This window comes from Balaenoptera borealis (genome assembly GCF_965194805.1).
Source record: "Balaenoptera borealis genome assembly, chromosome: X".
NCBI lineage: Eukaryota > Metazoa > Chordata > Mammalia > Artiodactyla > Balaenopteridae > Balaenoptera > Balaenoptera borealis.
The window spans coordinates 64,375,306-64,394,666 of NC_138881.1; the positions used below are offsets into that span (position 1 = coordinate 64,375,306).

The following is a 19,361-nucleotide window of genomic DNA, read 5'->3' on the forward strand; positions in this document are numbered from 1 at the left end:
AGAGTTTTAACCGTAAGTCAGTCAGATTTCACTTTTTATTCATGAGGAGTAAGATTCACTTATTCATTTTACAATATTTACCAAATGCTGAATATATTGTGAGTACTTAGTATTGCAATAAAAAGTAAATACATAAGACCTGACCCTAAGGAACTCACAATCTAATGGTAAAGAAAGGCTGTTAAGTATCCCAGGAATAATCTAGGGAAGAAAGGGGAACCATCCTTATAACTGTGAATTTCCTAATGCTTTTAAATCTCTCATACGTGTAATCTTTTTCATCTAATTTTTATACAGCTTCCTTTAGGGTTAAAACTCTTAACCTTATTTCCCACACCTGCTAACCTCCATTTTAAAAAGCAAAGTTTGCTAGAGAATCAGGAATTTCCTGAAGAATACCTTGGGAAAGCAAACACTGAACCACGGATATTCCCTGTATTAAAAGAGAAAGGTGTAATGGTTTTATACAGAATAAAGGGAAAATAAAAATCAGTTGAGGGTGAGAAATATGCATAAATATTTGAAAAGCTTAGATTTATTCCATTCGAGGCACATCTATCTAAATTCAATATATTCTATTCACTTTAACACAAAAATTAATAAGTGCAAGTATTATATCACTATCTTTATTTTCTAACAAAAGCATACTAAGTTCCCTCAAAAACAGAAACCTTTGGAAAGTTTTTATCGGGATGAAGTACATTTTAGCTCAAAGGGAATGAATTTAGATTTAAATAGGTTAAAAAACAAACTACCCTCAGATGAAGCAGAAATGCAATTTTACTTTGCCCATTGTAAGAAAATCTATTTTCCTCTAGAACTTGAATCAGAGTGAATCTATATCCCTATATATTGTAATGCAAAGAGTACTGAAACCCAATTTAAATAAGATTCTCATTTCTCTTTTGGTAAAGAGGAAAGGGGAGAAAAACAAAATCTAGGTTTTCTGAGAGAAGACAAAGTCACATAATTCCTATATCTATAGCTAAGCATTCAGTGCTTTAACGAAGCCCATCTACAAGCCATTGAGCTAATCATTTAATTTGTGGACCCCTACTCAATTTTGAGGGAGTTATAAAAGGCAAATCTCTCCAGATAAAAATAAAGCTTACATCCCTAATCAATAAAAACAGAATCAGATAAAATCTGCAATGCAATCACTAGCTAAATGGAGTTTTGATAACTGCTGATTAAGGTCTGAGATAGTATTAACGTTTTTACAAGAGCAACAAAACCATCATTCCAAGGGCAAAAGATATATAAACAGATTAGATAATCTTTGAAAATACAGTGTTTGGCTTATCTTTAGAATGTAGTGAACTCAATGCTCCAGGTGATAGACACCTGAGGGGGAAGGTATGAAAAATCAGAATCAACTTATAAGTAACTTCTCTACTTTTTGATATGTACATCAGAGCTACTCATACCTCTTTTCATGAAATTGATACCTAATCAGTTCTGTCTCCAGCTATTAAGTGCATCCACTCTGAAAAATAGAAAAGGAGGAGATAAAGCAACTCAATTTTGTTAAGCGCTTACACTATGCTATACAGCTCATAAAGATTTTCATTAAGGTATTACTGTCTCCACTGCATAGATAAAATAACAACACAAAAGTTGGGTAACTTTCCAAAGGTTACAAAGAGAACTGGATTTGAACCCAAATCTATCCGTACATGAGGTAATTCCAAATGAAAGCAAGTTGAGACCAGAGCTCAAACTGTCTGAATTTTATTCCAAAGGACTGGAGAATAACCCATTTTCCACTATTTCTTTCCCCCAAGAGTAGAACACACCAAATGCAAACGGACTTCTTACTGAAGTTAAATGACAATCCCTAAGTCTTGGAAAACTTCCTGTAATACTGGAAAAACAACGGGTATAGAATAATATAGTTGGGTCCGTTTGTATCTTAAGGAAAGCCTGATATTTAATATCTAGAATGGGAACAATTACAGCTCATTTACTCTCCCTTGCCTATAATAATATTCCAGATGTGGAAGTTTTAGCTGATTGTTGCTAAGGACTCCCTCCACATCCTCCTTCCCTAATAAGTCCACTATAGAAAGTGCAATATAAAGAAAAGTGTGAAGTACAAAATATAATGTCAGCTAAAATCCCACCATGCAGAGATAATCATAGGGGAAAATGTTAGCACACATTTTCATTTTATTTAACAAAATCGAATGGTTACTTTACTGCTTTGCAACCTCTTCCCTCTGTTAATATACAGTGAATATTTTCCTGCATCATTATTTTCCTAAAACAATTTTTAATGGCAGTATAGTATTCCATCATGTAAAGATGCCAGAAGTTTTTTCTCAAGCTAACAGCACTTTAAGACAGATATGCTTTTGTTGCAGGAATTGCAGCTGCCTCCTAATAGGATCTGTAGCATGGCTGCTAAATTTTAAAATCAATTTTTATTTATTCAGAACATAAATAGTGCAGAAAAAAAGGGCTATGTGCACTGACTATTACAAAAGATTCACAAAGAGAAATAAGCTGACACACTTAAAGGATTACCAATGCTTGCTTCAGCTGTTAAGTTATAGTTGTCTATAAAACCACATTGGCCAGTGTGAACAACTATAGAATAAGAAAATTCTCAAACTGCAACTGGAAGTGTAAATTAGTAAAACCATTATGGAGATCAATTTGGCAATCATCTTACAATAAAAAATAAAAATAAAATTGACCTCCTAAAGAAACTCCAGCATATGTGCAAAGGAGACACATTTAAGAATGTTCTAACACTTTTTAATAGCACCAAATTAGAAAAAATTCTAAATACCCACCAATGGTAGACAGATGAATTGTAGTATACACATTCAACTCAAAACTAATGAAATGAAAAGTGAGCATTCCAGATCAGTTTGTTCAATAGAGATATAACGTAAGCCACAAATATAATTTAAAATTTTCTAGAAGCAACATTTTGAAAAAAGAAAAAGCAGGTGAAATTAATTTTAACCTTATTTAACCCAATATATCCAAATTATCATTTCAATATGTAATTAATATAAAATAATTAGTAATAAGATATTTTACATTTTTTTGTACTAAGTCTTCGAAATCCTCTGAGCAAATACACTTCCAGCACATCTTAATTCACACTGGCCACATTTCAGTTGCTCAACAGCCACAGATAGTTAATGGCTATTGTATTGAACAGTGCAGATCTAAAGTTACCTTAAAATCCCAAAAACAATACTGAACCGAAAAAGGAAGTTGTAAAATCATATGTATTATATGGTATCACTTAAATAAACTTATAAAACTGAAAAACTTCTAAATAATGTCTCTGGGAACTTCCCTGGTGGCACAGTGGTTAAGAATCCGCCTGCCAATGCAGGAGACACAGGTTCTAGCCCTGGTCCGAGAAGATCCCACATGCTGCGGAGCAATTAAGCCCGTGCACCACAACTACTGAGCCTGCACTCTAGAGCCTGTGGGCCACAACTACTGAGCCCGTGGGCCACAACTACTGAAGCCTGCGTGCCTAGAGCCCGTGCTCCGCAACAAGAGAAGCCACCGGAATGAGAAGCCTGCGCACCATAACGAAGAGTAGCCCCCACTCGCCACAACTAGAGAAAGCCCGCGTGCAGCAACAAAGACCCAACGCAGCCAAAAATAAAATAAATAAATTTTTTAAAGATCTGTATTGGGACTTCCCTGTTGGCACAGTGGTTAAGAATCTGCCTGCCAAGGCAGGGGACACAGGTTTGAGCCCTGGTCCGGGAAGATTCCACATGCCGCAGAGCAACTAAGCCCGTGCACCACAACTACTGAGCCTGCGCTCTAGAGCCCACAGGCCACAACTACTGAGCCCACGTGCCACAACTACTGAAGCTGCATGCCTAGAGCCCGTGCTCTACAACAAGAGAAGCCACCGCAACGAGAAGCCCGCGCACCGTAACGAAGAGTAGCCCCCACTCGCAGCAAATAGAGAAAGCCTGCGCACAGCAACGAAGACCCAACGCAACCAAAAAAAACAAAATCTGTATTGATAGTTCATAAGTGTGCATGTATAAGCTATCTCCATACTTGTTGCCAGAAAAATATGTTTATATAATTCACTAAATATCTTCTTGTCTTGTGTTATTTAGTTTTATTCTAAAAGCACTTAAGGGCAGAACCTAGGTATTTCTGGTTTTATTAGGCTCAGTACCAACAGTACCTACTTTGGCAAATAAACACTATTCAGAATTTGTCAGAAAACGTCAAACTTTCCAAAATAATGAAGAAACAATGGAGGACTGAACAAATTCCAGTCTACTGTTTTGAATACAAAGATATAAATGCTCTAATGCAGGTAAAAAAAAATGCAAGTTTGAGTAATAAAGCAGCAACATTTGAATAAGACCTACATTTTACCTTATGTATAAATAGTGATCTCTGCGTAACATTCAAAATTTTTTAATTGCAGTAACAGTCACCATGTTCACATGGGCCAAATCAGTAATTCCCAGTAGGAACTTCAAGAAATGTTTCATTATATTTGGCACACTGGTTAAATACAGTTCATTTCATCAATATGCCACACCCCATCCCCACCCAAAGGCAGAGTCTTCAAATGGAGACAGGAGGCAAAGAACGTGGCAAGATCAAGAAAGCAGGGGACTTCCCTGGTGGCGCAGTGGTTAAGAATCCATCTGCCAATGCACGGGACACAGGTTCGAGCCCTGGTCCAGGAAGATCCTACATGCCACGGAGCAACTAAGCCCATGCACCACAACTACTGAGCCTGCACTCTAGAGCCCGTGAGCCACAACTACTGGGCCCATGCACTGCAACTACTGAAGCCCGCGTGCCTAGAGCCCATGCTCTGCAACAAGAGAAGCCACCACAATGAGAAGCCTGTGCACCACAACAAAGAGTAGCCCCCACTCACCGCAACTAGAGAAAGCCTGCGTGCAGCAACGAAGACCCAACACAACCAAAAAGAATAAATTAAAAAAATAAATAAGTAAATAAATAGTTGCCTATGTGCAGCAAATTCAAGTTTTGCTTTTTGGAACTTTTTTCCCCAAATATTTTCAATCAAGTTTGGTTAAATCCGCGGATGCAGAATCCAGTATATTTGGCATAGTTGAGCAGACTCAAATATCTGTCACGCCCATGCTCAAAACATTCAGGGGCTCCCCATGTTTATAAATAAGGATAAAGTGCAAACGCCTAAGCAAGAGAGACTTCCCTGGTGGTCCAGTGGGTAACGCTCCGTGCTCCCAATGCAGGGGGTCCAGGTTAGATCCCTGGTCGGGGAACTAGATCCTCCATGCATGCCGCAACTAAGAGCCCACATGCTGCAACTAAACATGCCGCAATGAACATCCCACGTGCCGCAACTAAGACCTGGCACAGCCAAAATAAATAAATACATATTAAAAAAAAATCCTAAGCAAGAATTTGAAGGTCTCTGCAAAATAATTCACAGATGACTTTCAATCTCATCTGACCACAACTCTAAGCTCAAAGAAGGTTCTCTTTCCCCTCTTCACCCACTGAATATTCTTTTACTTCTCTTTAAGAGCAACACATTCTGCTTATAGTTCCTTGTTTAAAACTCAAGAGTACTCCCTACTGGAGTGTAAATGCCTCAAAGGAAGAAACTGGTCTGAGTTCATCTCTTTTTCCCATGTGAGAAATAACAAATTGCCTTGAACAGAGGAATACTAAATGTTTATTAAAATAAAGATAATGCCTGCTCAGGGATTCCTTAAAAGAAAAGAGTGTTGATTTGTTGAGCATTTTTTAAAAGTCCTGAAGTCATTTAGTACCATCAAATATTTTCCCTTCTATCTCTAAATTGAAATATTCAATAAGCTGTGTTGGATGCTCTACAGGCAGCCTTCGAAAGAAATGTATTATTTCATATACTTAACAGTAACAGGTCCAGTCACTGTAATATGAAACATTTACTCTTAGTTCTCTATTTTTAGTAGATACTCAGAAAACACAATGAAAATTCATAAATAGGGTGTTTTGATTTTGAATGTTGGGGGTATCTGAGGAAAGGGGAAAGGCAAGAAAAATAAGAGGTGGGCAAATTCTCCCTAACTCTACAGAAATTAACCAAGCCTAGCTTCAAAATCTCTAAAGTGGGCTGATAATATTAGTATTAAAAGTAAAACCATTTTTAAAATATAGTAGGGACTTCCCTGGTGGTCCAGTGGCTAAGAGTCCACCTTCCAATGCAGGGGACACAGATTCGAGCCCTGGTCAGGGAACTAAGAGCCCACATGCCACGGGGCAACTAAGCCCAAGCGCTCTAGAGCCCGTGTGCTGCTACTGAGCCCATGTGCCCAGGAGCCCGCGTGCCAAAACTAGAGAGGAGCCTGCATGCTGCAATGAAGAGCCCATGCACCACAACGAAAGATCCTGCATGCCTCAACAAAGATCCCGCATGCCACAACTAAAGACCCGACACAGGCAAATAAATAAATATTTTTACAAAATAATAATAAAATAAAGTATAGTAAAAGCAAAGATGTGCCTCCTGATAAAATGTGCTCAGAAAGGCATATCACTTCATACTATCCCTAGCAAAATACATAATCACAAGGAAACACCAGACAAACCCAAATTAACTGGCCTGTGTTCTTCAAAAACCGGAAGGGAAAAAAAAGGCACGGTGAACTGCTCCAGATTAAAGAAGATTAAACAGACATGAAAATAAAATGCAATGCGTGTTCCAGAACTGGATCCTGGACCAGAAAAAATGATATTTCAGTCTTTCACTACGAAGGACATTATGAATCAATTGGCAAAATGTAAATAAGGTCTATAGATTAGAAACAGTACTGTATCAAGGTTAATATCTAAATTTGCTAACTATATTGACGTTATATAAGAAAATATTCCCATTTTGGGGAAACTTTTTTTTTTTTTTTTTTGGCTGCGTTGGGTCTTCATTGCTGCGTGGGCTTTCTCTAGTTGAGACGAGCAGTGGCTACTCTTTGTTGTGGTGTGCAGGCTTCAGTGGTTTCTCTTGTTGCGGAGCACATGCTCTAGGCACGTGGGCTTCAGTAGTTGTGGAGCACAGGCTTATTAGTTGCTCCGCGGCATGTGGGATCTTCCCGGACCAGGGCTTGAACCCATGTTCCCTGCACTGTCAGTGGGATTCTTAACCACTGCGCCACCAGGGGAGGTCCCTGGGGAAACTTTTCCTTTTGAAATATAGTAAAAAGGAGATTTTCTTTTTTCTTTTTTTTTTTTGGCCACACCACACGCAGCATGTGGGATCATATTTCCCAGACCAGGGATCTGACCCCCTCCTGCTGCAGTGGAAGTGCAGAGTCTTAACAACTGGACCCCAGGGAAGTCCCAGGAGATGATTATTCTTTATCTCCCTGAAGGTAGGATCAGGTTCATCTCCTGAGGTTACAGTTATAAAAAACATTCCCAAAAAATCATTCAATAAAATAGTACATGAGATGAATGACACATCGACTAGACATTTAAGGAAGTATCTTTGACCTGTGGAGAGACTTTTTTTTAACATCTTTATTGCAGTATAATTGCTTTACAATGGTGTGTTAGTTTCTGCATTATAACAAAGTGAATCAGCTATACATAAACATATATCCCCATATCTCAACCCTCTTACGTCTCCCTCCCTCCCACACTCCCTATCCCACCCCTCTAGGTGGTCACAAAGCACCGAGCTGATTTCCCCGTCCTATGCGGCAGCTTCCCACTAGCTATCAATTTTACATTTGGTAGTGTATATATGTCCATGCCACTCTCTCACTTTCTCCCAGCTTACCCTTCCCCCTCCCCATGTCCTCAAGTCCATTCTCTAGTAGATCTGCATCTCTATTCCCGTCCTCCCTCTAGGTCCTTCATAACTATTTTTTTTTTAGATTCCATATATATGTGTTACCATACGGTATTTGTTTTTCTCTTTCTGACTTACTTCACTCTGTATGACAGACTCTAGGTCCATCCACCTCACTACAAATAACTCCATTTCGTTTCTTTGTATGGCTGAGTTATATTCCATTGTATATATGTGCCACATCTTCTTTATCCATTCATCTGTCGATGGACACTTAGGTGGCTTCCATGTCCTGGCTATTGTAATCAGAGCTGCAATGAACATTGTGGTACATGACTCTTTTTGAATTATGGTTTTCTCAGAGTATATGCCCAGTAGTGGGATTGCTGGGTCGTTTGGTAGCTCTATTTTTAGTTTTTTAAGGAACCTCCATACTGTTCTCCATAGTGGCTGTATCAATTTACCTTCCCACCAACAGTGCAAGAGGGTTCCATTTTCTCCACACCCTCTCCAGCATTTATTGTTTGTAGATTTTTCGATGATGGCCATTCTCACTGGTGTGAGGTGATACCTCATTGTAGTTTTGATCAGCAATTCTCTAATGATTAGTGATGTTGAGCAGCTTTTCATGTGTTTGTTTGCAATCTGTATTTCTTTGGAGAAATGTCTATTTAGGTCTTCTGCCCATTTTTGGAATTGGTTGTTTGTTTTTTTGAGATTGAGCTGCATGAGCTGCTTGTAAATTTTGCAGATTAATCCTTTGTCAGTTGCTTCATTTGCAAATATTTTTTCCCATTCTGAGGGTTGTCTTTTCATCTTGTTTATGGTTTCCTTTGCTGTGCAAAAGCTTTTAAGTTTCATTAAGTCCCATTTGTTTATTTTTGTTTTTATTTCCATTTCCTTTGGCATCTGTTGTAAAGCTGGTTTGGTGGTGCTGAATTCTCTTAGCTTTTGCCTGTCTGTAAAGGTTTTAATTTCTCCGTCGAATCTGAATGAGATCCTTGCTGGATAGAGTAGTCTTGGTTGTACGTTTTTCCCTTTCATCACTTTAAATATGTCCTGCCGCTCCCTTCTGGCTTGCAGAGTTTCTGCTGAAAGATCAGCCGTTAACCTTTTGGGCATTCCTTTGTATGTTATTTGTTGTTTTTCCCTTTCTGCTTTTAATATTTTTTCTTTGTATATAATTTTTGATAGTTTGATTAATATGTGTCTTGGCATGTTTCTCCTTGGATTTATCCTGTATGGGACTCTCTGCACTTCCTCTACTTGACTATTTCCTTTCCCATATTAGGGAAGTTTTCAACTATAATCTCTTGAAATATTTTCTCAGTCCCTTTCTTTTTCTCTTCTTCTTCTGGGACACATAAAATTCGAATGTTGGTGCGTTTAATGTTGTCCCAGAGGTCTCTGAGACTGTCCTCAATTCTTTTCATTCTTTTTTCTTTATTCTGCTCTGCAGTAGTTATTTCCACTATTTTATCTTCCAGGTCACGTATCCGTTCTTCTGCCTCAGTTATTCTGCTATTGATTCCTTCTAGAGAATTTTTAATTTCATTTATTGTGTTGTTCATCACTGTTTGTTTGTTCTTTAGTTCTTCTAGGTCCTTGTTAAACGTTTCCTGCATTTTCTCTATTCTATTTCCAAGATTTTCGATCATCTGTACTATCATTACTCTGAATCTTTTTTCAGGTAGACTGCCTATTTCCTCTTCATTTGTTTGGTGTGGTGGGTTTTTACCTTGCTCCTTCATCTGCTGTGTGTTTCTCTGTCTTCTCATTTTGCTTAACTTACTGTGTTTGGGGTCTCCTTTTTGCAGGCTGCAGGTTTGTAGTTCCTGTTGTTTTTGGTGTCTGCCCCCAGTGGCTAAGGTTGGTTCAGTGGGTTGTGTAGGCTGCCTGGTGGAGGGGACTAGTGCCTGTGTTGTGGTGGATGAGGCTGGATCTTGCCTTTCTGGTGGGCAGGTCTGCATCCAGTGGTGTGTTTTGGGGTGTCTGTGACCTTATTATGATTTTAGGCAGCCTTTCTGCTAGTGGGTGGGGTTGTGTTCCTGTCTTGCTAGTTGTTTGGCATAGGGTGTCCAGCACTGTAGCTTGCTGGTCGTTGAGTGGAGCTGGGTCTTGGTGTTGAGATGGAGATCTCTGGGAGATTTTTGCCATTTGATATTATGTGGCGCTGGGAGGTCTCTGGTGGACCAATGTCCTGAACTTGGCTCTCCCACCTCAGAGGCTCAGCCTGACACCTGGCCAGAGCACCAAGATCCTGTCATCCACACGGCTCAGAATAAAAGGGAGAAAAAAAGAAAGAAAGAAAGAAAAATAAAATAAAATAAAATAAAGTTATTAAAATTTAAAATAAAAAATAATTATTAAAAATTTTAAAAATTTAAAAGAAAAAAAAGAAAGAAAGAAGAGAGCAACCAAACCAAAAAACAAATCCACCAATGATAAGAAATGCTAAAAACTACACTAAAAAAGAAAAAAAAAGGGGGGGCAGACAGAACCCTAGGACAAATGGTAAAAGCAAAGCTATACAGACAAAATTACACACAGAAGCATATATATACACACTCCCAAAAACAGAAAAAGGAAAATATATATATATCGTTGCTCCCAATGTCAACCGCCTCAATTTGGGATGATTCGTTGTCTATTCAGGTATTCCACAGATGCAGGGTACATCAAGTTGATTGTGGAGATTTAATCCACTGCTCCTGAGGCTGCTGGGAGAGATTTCCCTTTCGCTTCTTTGTTCGCACAGCTCCTGGGGTTCAGCTTTGGATTTGGCCCCGCCTTTGCATGTAGGTCGCCAGAGGGCATCTGTTCTTCGCTCAGACAGGATGGGGTTAAAGTAGCAGCTGATTAGAGGGCTCTGGTTCACTCAAGCCCAGGGGAGGGAGAGGTACGGAATGCAGGGTGAGCCTGCGGAGGCAAGAGGGCAGCGTGAGGTTGCAACAGCCTGAGGCGCACCATGTGTTCTCCTGGGGAAGTTGTCCCTGGATCACAGGACCCTGGCAGTGGCGGGCTATACAGGCTCCCTGGAGGGGAGGTGTGGATAGCGACCTGTGCTTGCACACAGGCTTCCTGGTGGCTGCAGCAGCAGCCTTAGCGTTTCATGCCCATCTCTGGTGTCTCTCTGATAGCCACGGCTCATGCCCGTCTCTGGAGCTCGTTTAGGCGGTTCTCTGAATCCCCTCTCCTCATGCACCCCGAAACAATGGTCTCTTGCCTCTTCGGCAGTTCCAGACTTTTTCCCGGACTCCCTCCGGACTAGCTGTGGCACACTAGCCCCCTTCAGGCTGTGTTCACGCAGCCAAGCCCAGTCCTCTCCCTGGGATCTGACCTCCGAAGCCCGAGCCTCAGCTCCCAGCCCCCATCCGCCCCGGCGGGTGAGCAGACAAGCCTCTCAGTCTGGTGAATGCTGGTTGGCACCGATCCTCTGTGTAGGAATCTCTCTGCTTTGCCCTCCACACCCCTGTTGCTGCACTCTCCTCCGTGGCTCCAAAGCTTCCCCGCCGCCACCCCCTGTCTCCACCAGTGAAGGGGCTTCCTAGTGTGTAGAAACTTTTCCTCCTTCACAGCTCCCTCCCACTGGTGCAGGTCCCGTCCCTATTCTTTTGTCTCTATTTTTTCTTTTTTCTTTTGCCCTACCCAGGTACATGGGGAGTTCCTTGCCTTTTGGGAGGTCTGAGGTCTTCTGCCAGCGTTCAGTAGGTGTTCTGTAGGAGTTGTTCCACATGTAGATGTATTTCTGATGTATTTGTGGGTAGGAAGGTGATCTCCACCTCTTACTCTTCCACCATCTTGAAGGTCTCATGGATAGACATTTTTTAAGAATCATTTATAAAAACACCAAAACATCTCTTTTTTTTGGTGGGGGGGGAACAGAGTTACTAGCCAAAATGTAAATTAGTACCGATTTTTTAAAGTATAGTGTAAGGTATAATGTAAGCTCCATGGGGAGCCTTAATTTAATTTGTCTTGTTCACCTAAGCAGTACGTAGAACAATTCTTGGCACATGGTAATAGTAATTAGTAACAACTAATATTTGAGTAATTATTATGTCACACTAACCTAAGTGTTTTGTGTCCATTAACTCATTTAGTCTTCACACAGCCCAAGAAATATTTGGTGAATGAATCAATACTTTTTGCAGGATGACAATTACAGTCAGTTCTGCAATAATATAACATGAGTTCCTAAAAATCACCAGGTAATGCAAAATTGTGCAATGAACACCATAGGATTCACGGGAAAAACGGGGTTAGAAGCCCAACACTGAAAAAACTTCATCAGTGACACATTGTTTTAAAAAAGACAGAAACCTAATAGAAATGGTAGCACAATTTTACACAGTTTACACATGTTAAGTGATTAAGAAATACACAAGTACAACAATAAATATGGCACGTTACCTTGAAAAAGACCTGAAGTTTGCTTGTGGAAGTGGGCATCAGAAGGGTTGCAGCTCATGAATTACTGTGAAGTGATGGAAGGAGGGTTATCTGAAATCGGATGGAAAATTGTAACAATAGATGTGGATGGGTGTGGCTCATAACACAAGGGGTGAACTGAGGTAGGTGGTAGATGTCTGAGGTATGTGCCTATATATGCGTGTATTTTAATGCAACTCAGTTCAGTTGGATGCAGTTTCCTGCATTCACCCAGGGCAAACTTTCTATAAAGGGCCAGATAGTAAATATTTTAGGCTTTGTGGGCCATTAGGTCTCTGTTGCAACTATTCAACTCTGAGACCGTGCTACAAAAGCAGCCACAGGACAAAGTAAACAAATGGGCTTGGGTGTGTTCCAACAAAACTTTATTTACAAAAATAGGCCACTGTTTGGTGGCCATAGTTTGCTGAGCCCTGAACTTGCAGACAAAATCCTAAATAAGCAAATGCAAATTTTGTCTTATGCTCAAATTGTCCCCCGATACATCAATCTTGTTGGAACAAATTCACTTTTCAAAACAAGTGTTATAGCAGAACTAAGTTTAGAATGCTATCAAATAAACCAAAAAATAACTGATATAATTCAAATAAGCAAAATAAATCCAGAATTACTCAAAAATAAACTATTTTTGATTTTGGATTTTATAAATCAAATGTCATCCAAAAGTCAACTGACAAATGACCAAAATAAAGACAACTAATGGTACATTTTGAACACTCATAGTCATTCAAAATCTGTGCATTAAAGTCTACACAATCTTCAAGGAAAATGGGTTATGTTTTTGATAGCTCTTGTGAATTAAAATTATCGGGCTCAGTCACAAGGGCACATGTGGCTTTTACAAGATCATCGAGCAATCAAAGTTAACATATGAACTGCACTGTAAGATAAATAAGTTCTGAAGATCTGATGTACAGCACACAGCATGGTGACTATAGTTAACAATACTGTATTATATCCTTGAAAGTTGCTAGAGAGTAGATCTTAAATGTTCTCTCCACAAGAATAACAAAAAAAGGTAATTATTGTGACAGTCATTTCAAAATATATACACATATCAAATCAGCACATTGTACACCTTAAACTTACACAATGCTATATGTTAATTATACCTCAATAAAGCTGGAAAAAATACTAATTGCACATGGTTATACAATATTTGCCCAGGAACTGAGTTAAAAATTCTAAGTTGACCTCCTTTCAATTAGAAAACACTAATATATACAACATTTCTTTGCTCAAGCTGCTATAACTCACATCTGAAATCCTCCCCCAGTCTTCTTTGTTAAAAGTGGATGCATCCTCCAAGGGTCACATTCAAATGCTACCTCTCTATAAAGCCTTCCCTGGACCCCATCAGAAATGTCTTCCTACTCTAAACTCCCACAGCAAGTTACTTGTTACCCAACACAGCATGTAGCACTTTATATCCTGCTTCAAATTTATTTGTGAACATGTCTTATTTCCTCTGCTGTGTGGAAAATAAGACTAATCTTTAGCCATACTAATCCCTCTGCTGGACTGCCCTTTTTCACAGTCAACCCTTAACTGCTAACTTACCTTCAAGACCCAATACAGATACCATCTCCTCTGCAAAACTTTCCTAAACATCCCCCAAATTAGGCTTTCATTCATTCTGATCCCTAGCACAACCAATATACCTCCATTTTAGCACTGCTTTGTAACTGCTTATTTACTTACTATTTCCCTCCTTAGATTAAGAATGCTTTAAGGAGGCAGGAATTTTGTCTTTTACCCTTTGCATACGCTAGTACAGTGCCTGGCACCTAGTTGGTACTCAAGTATTTGATCAACTAATAAAGCATTCCTCCAAAATATCGAGTATAGGGTATATACACATGAACACCACTACCATACCAATAAATTTCTTAAACAAATATTTTATGTAACAGTTCACGAGAAAGCTGGACTACTGATAGCAAGAATGGCTACTTCAAGCCAAAACTCAGAGACAAAGTCTCAGAGACAGGATCTGAAAACAGTGGCTAGAGAGCAAAATTCACAGAACCTTTTCCCAGGGCAAAAATCACCAGCAGCTAGAATATAGGTCTTTTCAGAAGTATCATCTCCAATCATAAAAGAGCAGAAATACACTGGATATAGTAATCTTTCAAAATAGAACATATCCTGAGCCACAATAATTATTAACGAACTTCCCAGCAAAGTTTTTCCGTTCTAATAAATGTTTGTGTATGTGATAGTATATATTATATTAGCAACAAAACACCTGTATCCTAACCATGTAAGCTTCAAGGCAAAAAAGATATGCATACATTGAATAAAGAAACTTTCCCTCATCACTTCTTCTCCCTACCCCCAAAAAGGCAAACAAAGTCAAAAAATGATCGACACTAACGTAACCAGGATTATGTTTTTAATAACTTTATAGACCATCTAGTACAAGTTAATTCTGTAAATGACAAAGCAGAGGCCTAGAAAGATGAATGATTTGTCTACAACAATCAGTTGAGCAACAGAGCTGTAACTAGAAAACCCAGGTTTAGCTCCGAGTTAAGCACTCATTCCTCCACAACCAGCAGTTCTCAAACTTCTAGTCTCAGGACCTCTTTACACTCCTAAAACACTTAAAAATTAACAAAGACCCCCAAAGAGCTTTTAGTTTATTGTCTTTTAAGAACCGCTGTTATAACCATGTTATCTCCTCCAGAACTGCAGGCTTTATCAGTATCTTTTAAACTTACTCCTATTTTACAGATGGAGAGCTATGGAGATTAATCATCCTGCATGTCAGCTATCAAGCCAATAAGACAAGCATTAGGATACATGTACAGAGAGATCCTACTTAGACACTCCTTTTACTGCCCTGCTATATTCAACATTCCTAAAGGAAGAGCTATACATCATTTTCCAATGGCTTAACCCATTTTAACAGCTTCTGCCAATGTCCAAGAGAACATTCAAGCTCTGGAGGAAAAAGACTTCATGTAAACCCAAGAATTGCCTGTATTCTGTGGCCCAATCCGTAAATTTATTCAGATTTCAAAAGTGAAATAGGCACATAAATACACACAATTTCTTACAGAAAAAATTATTTCACACACCTAAATCTATATACAAATACCTTTAAGTACTACATTTATCTTATCTCTAGAAATACAATATAAAAGTGAAGGCTCATGGTCAACTATACCAAGGGTTGCCAATAATGAGAACTGGCCTGATCACAATTAAAATCACAAATGTCTTTCTTTTCATCCACACCAATAACATAACGAAACAGCTGGCATCTGAATATTTTCAAAACCCTTTGTAAAATTTGCATGTACTCCGCTGCCACAGGCCTGGCCTAATACTTTCCACACAGTGGGAATGCACATATTTCACAGATAACATTTTTCAAAAATACGTTAGTATGCAACTGAGTGTGAACTACCACAATAACAGACACTTTCTAAGACATTTTCCCAACATCTCTCAAGTTAGACCACTTCTACCTTTTAAAATTTAAGACCAATAACTGGTTATATGGCTTTCAGCTTTTCAAGTAATCAATTGCCATAAGGATTAGAATGACAAGTTCCATCAAATCTCCAAGATCTTTATATAAAAATAAATGAAAGTTTATCTGTCAATCAGAGGCTGATCTTTCAGGCCAAAAAACTGAAGAAATAATCTTATTTAAAACAAAACAAATAACAAAAAACTCTTTAAAAACAATAACAAAACCTTTGAAAACTGAGCCACTGATTTTTCAGTGTATATTTGTCCCTCAGTATCTGAGGGGAGTTGGTTCCAGGACCCACCACAGATACCAAACTCTGAAGATGCTCAAGTCCCATAGTCAGCCCTCCGTATCCGCAGTTCCGCATCCTCAGATTCAACCAACCACAGATTGAAATCCTCGGTACTGAGTGGAGGAACACAGAGCCAACTGTATGATTTAGCCAAATCATCAATTTATTTTCCTCCCTCTTGCCTTTTGGCTATTTTTTTACCACAGAATCCTAGGAATGTTCTTTTTTTATAAATGTAAGTAAAAATTAGAAACTAATCTTTGCTCCTATTTTTAAGTGCTGGACAGAAGATCTGATAAAGAAAAAATCTGGAACAATTGTGTAAAATAAAATTAATGACAATTCATAGAATTGTTCATATTATTTCTGCCTCACATTAGAAGAGAATCAAGAGTGATTTGGTATTGTGGGTTCAACTCACTCAAGCATTATCAGTCAGATTATCCTTTAACTACAATTATGGCTTGAGATGAATGACACTTCAGACTGAGACAGTTCTTCTGAACACCCACTTGGAGCACTTTCATAGTAAATAATCAGCATCACACTTTTTAAAATTAATTCTTTACATTTATACATGTGTTCTTTGCAAGGCGGTTTTCACGTAGCTTAAGATTCTCCTGGAATTAAATGCTTCAGATATCTTACTATCTCATATGAACATAAAAGACAAAATATTATAAACACCTACAAACTCAAAAGACCTACAACAAATGACAATAGTAGCTAACATGAACTTCTTCCATTGTAATACTTGGGCTAAATTAAAATGGTCATAATCACATTATATCTGGCAGCTCAAGGAGGTATTAATGCCTGTGGTTAAGAACATAAGCTCTGGAGTAAAGACTGGGTTCAATTCCAGCTCCACCAATTACAAACTATATAACTTTGATCAAGTTCTTTGTTCTCTCTATGCCTCAGTTTCCTCCTTATCTGTAAAAAGGGGAACACCAAGTACCTACCCATAGAGCTGTTCTGAGAATTAATCACGATTACACAGGTCAAGGTCAACAGTAAGCACTCAATTTTAGTTAAGATTATTACTCTTACCACTAAGATCAACAAAAATGCAAGGCCCATAAGGAAAACTGACCCTGGCATAAAATGAATAATTCTATTCAGAAAGTCTATACATAATTAATTTGCTCACCCTAAAGAAAGGGAGAAAATCCAAGTTCAAGCTACGGTTTTAGAGGCAGACTTTGTGAGATTTAGTAAAATCTAGAGGTCATATTTAACTGTAAGGTACACCCTTCATGTCCAGGAACATGGGCACCTGATAATAACTAACCAACAAGTTGTTGGGTACCTCTTACGTGCCCAATACCCCTTACGTAAAGGCTTATTGCACTTGGACCAATTAACACAAATTCAAAAACCAAGGCCACACAACTAGGGATCTATAATCTAAGAACTAAAGTGCATTTTTTTTCCTCAAAGGAAGGAAAACATCTTCCATCTACTGCTTGTTAATGCAGAAAAATAGGCACAATAAATATCACAGGTTCATTCCCAAATTCTATACACTAGGTAAAGTGCTCTAAAAACATATATACCTATATACTATTAAGATGGTGTATGTATATATATATATATATATATATATACACACACACACATATATACACATATATATATACACCATCCTAATGGTTACTCAAAAGCATATTTTGCCAACTACGAATGCAATTCTGATCTATGATCCCTGTAATTTTACTTTGCCACTAGGCGCCAAGGATACATCTCAAAGCAGAAAAATTACTTAATTCACAAGGGATGAAAAGTCAAATGTCAAACTGTCTGAAAAGCAAGCCAGCCACCTGTGTAAAAGTGGTATACATTTCACATTAACAACCCATTATTTTTAGACACTATCAAGAGGCAAATCAGAAGCACAAGAGAAAAGCAGCCTCAACCTAATATAAACGTGCTTGACTGGTAAGAGGTGGCCTGCCAGGCACTGCTTCCTTGCAATAGATCTTACTTCCCATCAACCCATGTTAACGTGCTCCCCACCCCTCTTGGAATATATAAATAAATAAACAAAAATAAGGTCTAATTACTTTTGCTCAAAATTTGCCCATAAAGTGGAGGAACATCTGAGGACTGCCTTACCACCCATTAAAGCTGGACTACACAAAAAGTAGTATACTGGGGTCCTCTGGAAGCAAAACCCTGCGTTAGTATCCCTTTGCCTAGAGGTAAATCCAAGGATACCCCTCAGGGTCTGGAGCAGAGAAGGAATACTGGCAAGACCCACCCGTTCACCCCACAAAATTGGCTTGTCCCCAGGGGCTGCAGAAAAAAAGAAATTAAATTCCGCAAGGCCGGGGTACTTCCCGTCTTCGTCCAAACGCCACTAAGTCGTCCCAGGATCTCACATCCTCCCGACCGCCCCTCCCCCTCTTCCCACCCCTCACCCCCCCCTCCTTCTTCCCCGCGCAGGCTCTAGGCCCAAAGATTAGGAAGAAAGACCAGGATACCAAAAACCGCCTCCCACTTCAGGGTCTCAATTCCACAAGCACCGAAGAATAAACAGAGGAGGCCAGCTAAGCTCCGCGGTTCGGGGAGGCTGGAGAAAGCGCCCGACACGCCAGGCCGCGCCCCCCCCCACCCCCACCCCGGGTTGGAGCCTACCGCCGAAACCCCGAAACCCTCCTCACCTAAGGAGAAAACGATGCCTCTTTCCGCTCAGCGAAACACAGGCCTAACCCACCAAGCCAAAGCTTTCCCAAACACCCGGCTCAGAAGGCGCGTAGGCCGAAACCACTGGGATCCGTGAGACGGGGTTGTGTTTTACCTCATGGGCTCAGCAGTCATGTTTTCGCTTCAATGCCTTGTCGGCTTCAGCGACCGTAGGGCGCCACTCTGCGCTCCCCGGTGCCCAGTTACGATAGAAATGCACTGGACTCTTAGTCGTCACTACAGCTGGCGCTGGATCCTCCCCACAGCTCAAAGGCCGCCACCGCTGCCACCTCCGCAGGAGCCGCGGAAACAAAGCGACGCCGCCGCCGCCGCCATTTTGTTGGGCCGAGGCTCAGGCAACAGAATTGGCGCGCCCTCCCTCTTCGTCTTTCCATCATCCATTGGCTGCCTTCTCCGCAGCGCAGATGCCTATTGGTTACAGAAATTCACCTTCTTTGGGGGCCTGTTGCTAAGGCGGTCTACGTCATTTGATCCCCTCCACCTTTTCATGGGGGGTCCAATTCAGTCCCATTGACCTGAAAGTGCTAGTGACGTATTTTGACTTTATTCTGAAAATGCTTTTTAATCCGTCCTCTTTTCTTTGACATACTGACAAAACAAGAACAGCAATTTACATTTATTGAGAGTTTACTATATACCCAGCA

The 19,361-nt window shown here is 39.7% G+C and overlaps 1 protein-coding gene across 6 annotated transcripts in view; it reads right to left on the reverse strand.

Moving 5' to 3' along the window:
- The window catches only part of ATRX (ATRX chromatin remodeler), a 242,920-nt gene extending 223,853 nt beyond the window's left edge, over positions 1-19,067 (reverse strand). For 2 of the 6 annotated variants that reach the window (XM_082376916.1, XM_082376915.1), the window contains exon 1: positions 18,812-19,066. In XM_082376916.1, the coding sequence (XP_082233042.1) occupies positions 18,812-18,831 (20 nt within the window). In that variant the 5' untranslated portion in view covers positions 18,832-19,066. Of the gene's footprint in view, positions 1-1,427; positions 1,487-12,193; positions 12,286-18,811 lie in introns of those variants that run through there. The other 4 variants (XM_082376917.1, XM_082376918.1, XM_082376914.1 and 1 more) reach the window with 4 other exon arrangements.
- Positions 19,068-19,361: the final 294 nt, after the last annotated feature.